The 11,886-nt window shown below is 54.6% G+C and overlaps 1 protein-coding gene across 1 annotated transcript; it reads left to right on the forward strand.

Moving 5' to 3' along the window:
• The first annotated feature begins 331 nt into the window (after positions 1-331).
• LOC101551382 (synaptotagmin-15) lies at positions 332-9,023 on the forward strand. Its single transcript, XM_055118667.1, has 9 exons — positions 332-396; positions 823-1,238; positions 2,030-2,219; positions 3,113-3,255; positions 4,055-4,350; positions 5,868-6,038; positions 6,736-6,856; positions 7,886-8,065; positions 8,881-9,023. The coding sequence occupies exons 1-9, from the start codon at positions 332-334 to the stop codon at positions 9,021-9,023; spliced, it is 1,725 nt and encodes a 574-aa protein (XP_054974642.1).
• The last annotated feature ends 2,863 nt before the right edge of the window (positions 9,024-11,886 follow it).

Genomic DNA, 11,886 nt, shown 5'->3' on the forward strand with positions numbered 1-11,886 from the left:
CTGCTGGCACACTGACCACCATCTCCCCTACAAGTGCCCCTGACAGAGGAGCAGAACCCCCCGCCCCCCTCCCGCCACACACACAGACACACACACACAGACACACACACACACACACACACCCTTCAAGGTTGTAAAGCAGACTGACCACTTCTGCCCCCATAGGCGACAGTGTCCCTGATGCCTCATCAGCTGGCCCACCCACACACGCCCTACAGGCTCTTTAGGGTGTGCCTGCTCCCTCGGAGGGAGACTGAAGAGCCCCTTCGGCTGGATCTATTAACAACCTGTATAGTCAGAGGCCAGGCCCGCTCTGTTCTAGGAACCGTTAATGTTGAATTCAGTTGCTGTAGCCCCTACCTCGGCCAACCTCAGCTCTAACGCCCCCTCACAGATGTAATGTGGGAGGAGCACTGTCACCCACCCACCGGGAAGAGTGCCTGGAGCTGCAGCATTGGCCCGAAGGGTCTGCTCTCCCCGCACTCCTTCACTTATTGGGATGGCTGGGGAGAAGGTGCAAAGGTCCGGAGTGCTGGCTGTGCGTTGCAGGAGCCCTGCAAAGGGCTGGAAGAGGCACGGAGGGGGAGCGCAGGAGCCCTGGGTTTGTTCCCCATGCCATAAAATCTCTGAGCAGCACGGTGGCCACAGCCCGGCCGGCACCCAGAGTAGCCCCTGATCACCTCCTGTGTGGACCCCAAGCGCACTCCTACCAACCCACCTGGGGGTGGGGCATGAGGCACCTGCTCAGGTGAGCAGCACTGGAGACGAAGACTCCTGGACGAAGCGCTAAGACTGGGGACCCAGGAATTGTTCCTGAAGCAGGATCTGGCGCAGACGACTTGGTCTGCGCAAGGTGGCAAGGTGGACATGCATCCTGGCCCGCAACTTGCTGGTTCCGGCGGCCAGTGACAAGGGCCAGGAGTGGAACTGGCCCTGGAGGCGCGCGTGGAAGGCCCTTGCAGTCCACAGGGTTCCCAGCGTTCAGGGAGCCCCGCGTGCCCCTCCCGTCCAGGAGCCCTGCAGTGTCCAGGAGCGCCTGGTTTTCTCCGGCCGGGAGGAGCCGCGGCCCCCGATTCCCGGTCCTGCTGCTGCCGCCTCCGGGTACCGACGCGCGACTAGGGACCGCCCTCCGCGCCCGCCCGACGGCGCTTTAAAGGCGGCTCTGCGGAGCAAGCGCGGCGAGACGAGATTCGGAGCCACCGCGCAAGGGCTGGGCGAGCCCAGCAGCCCCATGGAGGGTAAGTGCCCTCTTGCCCCTCCCCAGGGTTCCAGAGCTTCCCTGAATCCGCAGCCCCAGCCCCACCCAGCCCTGCATCCGACTCCTATAGAGGTACCAGGGGCGGGATGAAAAGGGAAGCCAGCCCCTTGCAGAGGGAGTCAGGGAACGTGGGGGGTCTCTCCTTGCCAGCGCTCCTGGTCCAAACCCGCACAGGACGCACCACCTTCTCTGTCTGTCCCGCCCGGGTGGCTAGCTCCCGCCACAGCCTCTGCGCACCCGCCAGGGGCAGGAGTCACTGAGCCTCTAACAAACCTGGGGATGTTAAGTGCAGAGTCTCCGCTTCTCACACCTGCTCATGCCCCTTCACCCTCACCCCCTGCCCACAGCGGTCCTGCGGGCAGGTTTTGGAGAAACGTGGAGAATCCCAGCCTCTGGGGCTCCAGCACCGTGAAGATAGGTGCAGACTAGGTCACCACCTCCTGCCCCTGCCCACACCCAGGCTCCCCCTCAGGCCTGAACAGGAAGCCAGGGGGGTTGAAGGGGCTGGGAAATGTCTGCTCAGATGCTCAAGGCTCGTTTAGCCAGAATCCCAAGTTCCTGGTCAACCAGAGGCTCTGCCCGGGGCCACAGATGCCACAGGAAATGGCTTTTCCTCTGAGTGCTCGCAGAGCCCAGCCAGCAGCAGCCCCTCCCCAGTTGAAGCCTGATTCTGTGCCTCTCTTGGGGTCCAAAGCAGGGAAGGAAGCAGGCTAGGGTGGGGAGGGGAGTGACTTCCCCAGAACTCTCAGACCTGGCGGTCTTGGCCCCCAGAGCTGGTGGCCCTGGTGATCGGGGCCTTCGCCGGAGGACTGCTAATACTACTCCTGATTGGGATGAGCTGCTATCTCTGGAAGAGGCTCCGCGCCACTTTCATCTATGAGGAGCTGCCAGGGGCCACAGCTGCGCCCAGTGTCCAGGAGGTCAAGGTCTGTCTGCCAAGGGCCAGAACCCAAACAAGCAGGTGAGACCAGATGTGGGATTCGAGCAAACTCACAGCCTTGCTTGAGACCCCTTGGGGGGATGGAAAGATGTCTCTGAGCACCCTATCCAGGCCAGCACCAGCTGGCAGTGATCACATGGAAACCGCAGGCACCTTCACATAGGACCTAGGGCAGGCTTCAGGAAGCCACTAGCATCTTCAGAATTCTGGGTTCCAAGGACTTCAGTAAGTACTGGGCCCGGATGATACAATGAGGAAGTGGCAAATAGGCACAGAGCCCAGCAGGCTGGCTCCAGATGAGTGGTCCTTCTCCAGCTCCCTCCTGCTGCTGGCTTCTATGTGTGTGAGTATATGACTGTGTGCCTGCGTGTGTGCGCGCCTGTGTGTGATGGTGTGTGTGTGTGTGTCTGTATGCATGTGCCTCTGTGTACCAGCATGCATGCATGTGTGCATGTGTGTGTCTGTCTGTATGCATGTGCCTCTGTGCACCAGCATGCGTGTGTGTATGCATGTGTGTGTGTGTGTATGTGTGTGTGTGTGTGTCCTGGTGTGGACTCAGAAAGTGGTGTTCTGGAGCTGGAGTGATAGTACAGCAGGTAGGGCATTTGTCTTGCATTTAGTCTATCCAGGTTCGATCCCCGGCATCCCATATGGTCCTCTGAGCAATGCCAGGACTAACTCCTGTGTGCAGAGCCAGGAGTAACCCCTGAGCATCGCCAAGTGTGAACCAAAACAAGCCAGAGAGAGAGAGAGAGAGAGAGAGAGAGAGAAGTGGATCCTCTTCCCAGATCCCTCTGGCATTACCTCCCCTAACCTGCATTCACACTCTCTGAGCTAAGCTTCCTGAAGCTCTTTACCTGAGCAGCACGGTGCCTGAGCAGCTACCTCCATTTTGTCTCTCTGGCTCTGGACAGACCGCCACCGGTGCCCTTTGTGGTGGCCCCATCCCTCCAAGGCCAAGACTGGGTGCCTCTGCACAGCGGAGAATGGGCCAAGGCTCCCCCAGACCCTTGCCACGCCTCAGAGCTCCTGCCCCGCACCTGGAGCAGCAAACCTGGTGAGTCTTCCCCACAGGCCCTGCCCGGGGTTGGGTGCATGACCAGGGCAGACCCTTCTGCTCTCGCTGCCACTGATCCTGGCCCCAAAATATAGCCTGGTCCCGTGTAGAGCTGCCACCCAGCTGTGTCACTGTCAGCAGGACCTGGGTTTCCATGGGATGCCTGCTTAGCCCCCCAACCTGGGCCGGGTAGCTCGTTGCCCTATAGCTCATAGCCCTACTGTATTTAGACCACCCCATGCCTCTGTTTGGTGGGGCATTTCCAGCCCGTCTTACACAGATTGAGATTGGGAAGGCTGGCCTAGGGCAGAAGCTCTCCAGCAGGGATGGGAACCCCAGGGTGCAGGGGTGGCTCCAGGAGAAGTGCTTGGTAGATCTGGAGGGCTGGCATGTGGGCACACAACCTTTGGCCTACTGTTTTGCTTGGAAAACCTCCAAACAGACCTTCTTGGGAAGCTCCCAGTGACCAGCTGGGCCATCAAAAATGGCCAGGTTGGGTGCTGGGCCCTGACCTCTAGGGAGGGGAGTTGATCACAAGGGTCAGAGGCCAGATGGCTTCTGTGGACTTCACAGGAGCCCAGGGAAGGAGCAGTGAGGTGCCTTGGTGGTGCCGAGCAGCCTTGGGAGAAATCCAATAAGGGAGTGTTCGATCTGGAACAGAGAGTGGGCAAGTGGGTGGGTGCAGGATCATCAGTGAACTGCCTAATGGCTCAGTAAGATGTGATGTGATGATTGGTGGGGGGGTGGGGGTAGCCCAGAGCGAGCTTCCTCCTTCCATCTTCTCTGGCCTGTTTCCTAGGAGATCCATGTGCAGTGGGGACCATCAACTCAGAGCTGTCCAAGGTCCCAGAGGATCAGAGCGAGTCAGACTTCCCCGAAGGCTGCCTTGGGCGACTGTGGTTCTCCCTGGAGTACCATCAGGAGGCCGAGCGGCTGTTGGTGGGCCTGATGAAGGCACAGCGGCTGCGAGCCCCCTCCGAGTCCTGTGGCACCCTAGTGAAGCTCCACCTGCTGCCAGACGAGAGACGCTTCCTCCAGTCCAAGACCACGGGCGAGCCCAGCAACCCCCACTTTGACCAGCGCTTCGTCTTCCAGGTTCGACGGTTGGGTGATTCGGTCTCTGGGGCATCAGAGTTTGCTGTACTCTGACCTCCAGGCAGGGAGCAGAGACTATGCTAACTATCCCCTTCTCCTGTGCTAGCAGGGACAATGGCCACAGTTTTTCCTCTCCCCACCCTCCAGTCCAGCCTGCCTCTATGGCATGCACTGCTCTTTTCTTTATGGCATTACTCTCTCTCTCTCTCTCTCTCTCTCTCTCTCTCTCTCTCTCTCTCTCTCTCTCTCTCTCTCTCTCTCTCTCTCTCTTCTGGGCATTTTGGTTTGCAATATAGATACTGAGACTTTATCATGTATGTCCACTTACCTCCATTCAGCACTCAGTTCTTATCCAGACACTCAGTTCATCTCAGCTCATCTCCAACTGTCATTGTCTTCACAATCACGAAATCCCATTAATCATTGATTTCTCGAGCGGGCTCAGTAACCTCTCCATTCGTCCTTTCCCTGAGATCTTAGAAGTCTCTCTCGACTCGGCCCTCCCAATGATGTCCCACTGGAGGCTCTTTCAGGGTCAGGGGAATGAGATCCAGCTTGTTACTGGATTTAGCATATGAATACACCATGGGAAGCTTGCAAGGCTGTCCCATGTGGGCAGGAAACTCTCAGAAGCTTGCCAGTTTCTCCCAGAGGGAGAAGTAAGCTACGAGATATCACTTCTGGGAGCTTGCTTTTAAGTCTCTGGATGTTGGCCGTTGATGGGATTACACACACCTGGGTTCCTCTGCTGGTACCTTCATGCGTGAGGCCCGTCCGAACGTGTGGAGAGGCGCCTCAAGCATGGCTGTAGCTAGGTTCCGGTGGTCTTTGACTGCCAGGAGCTCTGCTCAGGGTGGGGAGGGAAGCTGGAGCCCATCCCCTCTGAGGGGCCCCGGGGAAGACAGCCAGGCGTGGGGGCAAGAGATTCTCTGCCATTGTCTTACTGGTCCTTTTTCTATCTGAACTGCCCTCCCCCACTTTTCCACTTGTGGCAAGGAAGCTTGTTTTGGCTTTTTGTTTTTGTTCTCGTGCCACATCCAGTGATGCTCAGGATGCACCCAAGGATCACTCTCGGCAGAGCTCGGGGAACCACGTGGAGTGCCAGGGATTGAGCCCCAGTAGGCCACATGCAAAGCAAACACCACCTTTCCCACTGTACTGTCTCTCCAGGCCTGATTCTCACACTTTTATGTGCACACTAATTGCTTGTAACAGGGAATTTCTCCTCATGGTCTGTGGTGAGATCTGAGGTCCTGTCTTTCTAACAGGGTCGGGGTGGTGGTGGAGGGGTGGCAGCTGCAGGTGCTCAGACCACACTGCAAGAGGCTCTAGGATGATCCAGTTCTGGAACATATTGAGTTCAGTGTGAGAAGGACCCAGAGGAGGCTGGTTTGTGTGTGCAGGTCTCTGGTTGATGACCCTCCGCAAAAGCTCCTGGGTTCAGGACAATGCACCACAACACTCCTTCCTCACCCCTACCCATGCCTCACCCCTGCCTGGGCCATCCTTGACCTCAGGTTTCCAGCAGAAGCATCGCACAGCGGGTGCTGAGATTCTCAGTGTACCACATGGACAGGCAGAGGAAGCAGCAGCTCCTGGGCCACGTGCTCTGTCCCCTCAAGAACGAGACCCTGGCTGCTGGCTGTCCACGCATCATCTGCAGAGACCTGGAGCCTGAGAACCTGGAGGTGAGGTCAGGGTCATCAGAGTCATCAGATGCTGCCACCCACTGACCCAGGGTCACCACATGTGCAAGTGTGACTTGGGGTGTGGCCTGGTGGGGGCCATGGAGGATAACCAAGGGCAGGGGAATGGAGCCTCTCTGAGATTCTGAAAGCCCCTGAGGTTCCTTTGTCCTGAAGCAATCTCAAAATCTGATCTTTGGGGTTTGAGAGATCGTACAGGGACTGAGGTGAATGACTTATACATGGCCAACACTGGCTCGATCCCAAGCCCTGCCAGGAGCGATCCCTGAGCACAGCCAGGAGTATGTCCTGAGCACACTTGGGTGTGGCCACCCACACCATCCCAGATCCCCTTCACCCCCACCCCCATGCACCTCTGAATTCCCATCTAGGTCTGGTAGCTATGAAAGGTGACTCCCCAAACGGAAATGGGTCAGCCCAGGAAAATATTTACCCCTATTCTTCCACCCCAGAAGTCCTTCAGAGTAGCCCTTGGTGCCCTGCTCCCCTGGGTTAAGCCCTGGAGTTCTAGTCCTCACTGCTGTGAAGCCCGTTGGCTTTGCTGGCCTCATTTCCCCAGGTGGGTTGACTATGGTTGACTATGGGTTGAGGAGTTGGTCCATGCCTGACAGCTAGGAGCAGGAGGAAGGGGTCCTCCAGCACGCAGACTGACCAGGGTTTATTTATGTCACCCCTCCAGGGCCCCTCAGAGCTGGGCGACCTGCAGTTCTGCCTCAGCTACAGCAACAGCCTGAACCGCCTCACCGTGGTCGTGCTGCGCGCCCAGGGCCTCCAGCTGCAGGAAGACGTGAGCTTTGCCAGTAAGTTTCCCCCTGGGTAGGTTTTGCCCTGTAGGCTAAGGGCTTTGACCCTGAGTCCCAGCTATCCAAAGGCTGCTGGTCAAGGACCCATGACAAAGTGCTCATTCCTCAGGTAGCCTGCCCCAGAGAGACAGTAGTGTGGGAGCCACGGCTGGAAGCTGAAGCCATGGCTGCACCCCCTGGCCTCCATCAAGCCCTTCCCTCTTCCCAAGGCAGCTTCTTGGGTCTTTAATAATACCTCTGTGAAGGGGTCCTCTTCCCCCAAGCAAGGTCCCTTACCTTCCTGCTCTCAAGAAAGGAGGTGCGTGGGACAGGCTGACTCTTGCCTGGATGACGAGGCCTTTTCCGTGGCAAGCAGCCTCGAGTGCTTCTTCCTCAGGCCTCTGGGAACCCGGACCCCACTCAGGTCACCCACTTATCTCCCCCAGCCAGGGGGCTCTGACTCAGGAAGCTGACATTCAGCCTTCTACTGTGGATCCCAATCTGCAGGAACCCTGTCCCCACAAACCAGGTCTTCTTCTTCTTTTTTTTTTTTTTTAAATTGAATCACCATGAGATAGTTACAAGCTTTCATGTTTGGGTTACAATCTCACAATGATCAAACACCCATCCCTCCACCAGTGCACATTCCCCACCACCCGGTACATACCCCTCCTCCTTTCCCACCCTCCCCCGCCTCTATGGCAGACAATATTCCCCATGCTTTCTCTCTACTTTTGGGGCATTATGGCTTGCAACACAGACACTGAGGTCATCATGACAAACCTGGTCTTCCGAAGGGGAGGTGTTTACCGGGCTGTGGTTAACCAAGCCCAGACTGGGGGTAGGTGCAGAGGAAGGCAGAGGACAGGCAAGCAGGCACGTCCTCGGCCCTGAGACATCTACCCATCTGTCCCCTTCCTCTTGTGATTCCCTTCCGGATGCCCTGGCACTAAGTCCTGGGTTCCTGATACCCAGGCTGGTGATCTCCCTCTGTGGGGTGCTGGGCCCGGCCCACCTTTCCCAGGCACCCTCTTCACTGGCCCTCAGGTGTGTTTGTCAAAGTGTCTCTGATGAACCACAACAAGTTTGTCAAGTGCAAGAGGACATCGACCGTGCTGGGCTCTGCTGACCCTGTCTACACAGAGACCTTCAGCTTCGGGGTCCACCCCGATGACCTGGACACCGCCAGCCTCAGCCTGATGGTGCTGCAGGGCACTGAGGAAGCCGGTAAGGCTGTGCCCCATTGTCGGGCTGTTGCGGGAGCAGGCAAAGAAGAAGCTGAGTACGTGGCCAACATTGTTGGCCATGTTCCTAAGGGAACCTGTGTGGCCAGGTTCGGAGATACTCTAAGCGACTTGCCCAGGGAGAGCTGGGGCATCCACCCAGCTTCATCTCTGTTCCACTGTCATGGCCTCTGAAAGGAAGAGCCCTGGGACTCACTCCTAGGCAAATTTCCCAAGTGCTGGCGATGGGGGTATGAGGTTGGAGGCAGCTAAGTGACCTGTGGGTGTGGGGCCATATCTTCCCTGCAATGCTTCTCCGCTTTTAGACAAGTTTAGGTTCCTGGGTGAGTTGCCCAGCCAGTGGTGCCACACTTGCCCCCACCATGGGTCCACTGTCCCTGCCTGAGAAGGCAGAGCCACGGTCAGCTTGTCTCATGGAACAGAGCTGACAAGTCATCCTGGATCATGGCAGGAGCAAGCCCTCAAACCTTCCTTCTGAGTCCCTAAGGGGGCTGGCAGAGGAGAGCTTTCTGGAGAGTCCCCTGCCTCCCCCAGCTCTTTGACTTGAGGCATGCTGCATGCCGGGAGGCTGAGAGTCAGAGTTGTGCCCTCCAAAATGCAGACTCTCCACCCAAGCCCTCTTTCTCCAGCATGCAAATTCAGGACCACTTGGATGACTATCAGCTCATTCAGCTCGTATATGGGAGAGAGGACTTGCTACCTCCTCTTTCCAGGGTGAGAGAGAGTGGGGAATACAGAGGTGCAATGTGGCTTGCAGAATAATGCCCTGGAGAATAATGGTGTTTTCCCCTCTTGCAGAGAGCCACCCACTGGGCAGGGTGGTGGTGGGCCCCTACATGTATGCCCGAGGCCGAGAGCTGGAGCACTGGAACGAGATGCTCAGCAAGCCCAAGGAGCTAGTGATGCGCTGGCATGCGCTTTGCTGTGCCGCCGAGCCCTGACTCTTGGTCTGGAACCTCCAGTCGGCTTCACCCTCTTTGAGAGTCATGTGAGACTACCACAAACACGGATGCTTCATTCGGCATCTACTGGGATGCGGGGCCAGCCTGAGCCAGGGGAACACGAGTGCTGGTGTGCAGGAGGCAAGATGAGCCCGAGCCAGGTCTGCAGCGGGACCAGCTCCAGCGCACCAGCCTGACGGGCCTTCCTGACTCTTCAAGCCTCAGAGCCCCGGCTTCCTGGTGGTCACAGCCCAGCTTGGATCTGCATCTCAGAAGTCAGAAGAAATGTTCTATGTAACACGAGCTTGGTTGGATAGGCCTGTGTTCCACCATCTTGAAAAACTGCTGATGTGTTGATGCTAAACCAGTACTGTTTTTCAAATGTGGATCCTTGGTCTTCTGGCCAAGAAAAAAAATAATGGGTAAGTCAGGGATCATTTCAGTTGGTACACGACTCATTGGTCCAACTAAGATGGTCTCAGGACTCATTTGGTCCACGGTAAATAGCATAGTCTGAGATGAAGGTCCCAAGTGCAGTCTTGAGCAGCACCTGTTGCCTGTGCCAGGTAAGAAGCATCTCACCTGTGCCTTAGGTTCATTCCTCTTGGGTCTATGGCTACCCGTTTCCCATCACACCACCTTGGTCTAAACCCTCACAGCCCTGGTCGTACAGGTTCTGCTCCTGGTTTCTGTGGTCTCACTGATTAACAGAGTTCAGCTCCTGCAGTTCTCACTCCGATCAGGAAACGGTGGAAGCACATGGCCAAAACATAACCCACAGGGTTGAGAGCTTTTCCTGTAAAGTTAGAAATTCCATTATGTTGGCTGTGGTGTGAAATGCACTGAGATGAAAGTTCCCACAAACCACAGCCATCAATTCCCCCTGAAGTTAGAGGCCAGGAAATTGTACTTGTCATGACTGCAGCTTGCATTTCCTCCTTGCACATTCAACGCATTGTTATTGTATAACTAGAACAAAGCTATAAATCACTATCATCTCTTAGCAGTGCAGAAACCTTAACAAAAGATGGTAGGTAGCAAGCTTATATTCAATTTGTGCCTCTTTGACTTCACAGATACAAGTTTGACCTCTCAGTGGTCCATGGTAGACAGAATATTTTGTGTTTGTTTTTCCTCATTTATCTTATGTACACATTTTCAATGTAGTCCACAATCCAGCAATTTTTTTTTTGAGGGCATGCAGCTGGGCCACACTGGCAATGCTCAGGGTCTATCTCTGGCTTTGTGCTTTGCGGACACTCTCAGTGATGCTTAAGGGACTATGTGGTGCTGGGGATTGAACCTGGACTTTGTACACGTAAAACGGAGCACTCCAGTTCTACCTATCTCTCTGGCCTAACACTTCAGTAATTTCTAATATGCCACAGAGCTCTATATTCACAGAGCAGGCTACTACAATGGGATTGTTTCCATTCCACCTGGAGTACTGAGGCAGTGGTGCTCACATGCCAAGGTGAGGTCCATACCTATCAGTGCACTCTCCAGGGCCAGTTGGAAAAAGTGGTACGTAGCCCCTTTGCAGGATAAGGTGGTTTGGGGTGTCTGACTCAAACTGGCGAATCTCAGTGGCAGCAGATGAGCACGCCTCTTCTGAAGAGGAGGAAGAAAGGGTTGTTGTATTATCTGACACCTATGTATAGACAAGGCCAAGGCAAAAACACACAAGTGCTTCCCATGAACCAGAGGAAGCTGGTCTGGGATGTTTCAAATGCTAAAAGTGACTACCAAAGGAAGGTCCTTCACATTTCCACAGAACCATTTAGAATAAGGTTGGCTATTTCCAGACTAGAAAAGGGCTAGAATTTGATATTTAATGAAGACCACTCAGACCATTTGACATCTTTACAAAACTGAATCTTTAGCCTTAAAGATTAAACATGCTGTGCCCCTCCATTTGTTTGTTTCCCTCAAGCTTTTTTAAAATTCTTCTGTGGTTTCAGTAAAATGTTCTTGCATATCTTTCATTAGACTTATTCTTGATGATTTACGTTTTTATTGCTAGTATAGAATTTGATTTTATTTGAATTTTACTTCTTCCTTTACAACAATTTATGCCTGGTGTAATTCTTGCTATATTTCAGTGGCTGGGTAAGTGGTCAAGAAAATGAAGTACAAGACATCCAGACTGCAAAGAAGTAAAACAGTATTTTCATGGATCAGAGCTATGGTATAGAGGGAAGGTGCTAGACTTGCATGTAGCCAATCCTGTTTCAATCCCTGGTGTCACTATGGTCCCCTGACTAGCAATCAGTAATGATCCCTGAGCATCATCAGGTGAGGAAAGAAAAAAAAAAAAAAACTAGTGCTTTTTTTTTTTTTTTGGTTTTTTGGTCACACCCAGCAATGCTCAGGGGTTACTCCTGGCTCTGCACTCAGGAATCACTCCTAGTGGTGCTCAGGGGACCATAAGGGATGCTGGAAATAGAACCCGGGTCAGCCGCATGCAAGGCAAATGCCCTACCTGCTGTGCTATCGCTCCAGCCCCAAGACCTAGTGCTTTTAAGTGACATGATTTTATGATTTTATAATCATAATCCTCTCTCACACACACCATTAGAGTAAAAAAATTTCATTGGAGTTCAGGATCAAAGATTGAAACATTAATTTAATTGCACTGGCTAGAATCTCCAGGAGAAAGGAGAGAGAGAGAGAGAGAGAGAGAGAGAGAGAGAGAGGAGAGAGAGAGAGAGAGAGAGAGAGATGTTTGTATTTTGGAACACACTCAGTTGTGCTCAGGGATCACTCCTGGCAGTGCTCAGGGGACCATATGGGGTGCTGGGGATAGAACCCAGACAGGCTTCATGCAAGGCAGTTGTCCTACCCACTGTGCCTTCTTTCTGGC

This window comes from Sorex araneus, chromosome 11, assembly GCF_027595985.1.
Source record: "Sorex araneus isolate mSorAra2 chromosome 11, mSorAra2.pri, whole genome shotgun sequence".
Taxonomy (NCBI): Eukaryota; Metazoa; Chordata; class Mammalia; order Eulipotyphla; family Soricidae; genus Sorex; species Sorex araneus.

Bases quoted from the DNA above. Each gene is read 5' to 3' on its own strand.
- LOC101551382 (XM_055118667.1), top strand. From the start codon at position 332: ATGTTGAATTCAGTTGCTGTAGCCCCTACCTCGGCCAACCTCAGCTCT. The intron at 397-822 runs GTAATGTGGGAG...TTCCTGAAGCAG, and splicing joins TCTAACGCCCCCTCACAGAT to GATCTGGCGCAGACGACTTG. The intron at 3,256-4,054 runs GTGAGTCTTCCC...CCTGTTTCCTAG, and splicing joins CACCTGGAGCAGCAAACCTG to GAGATCCATGTGCAGTGGGG.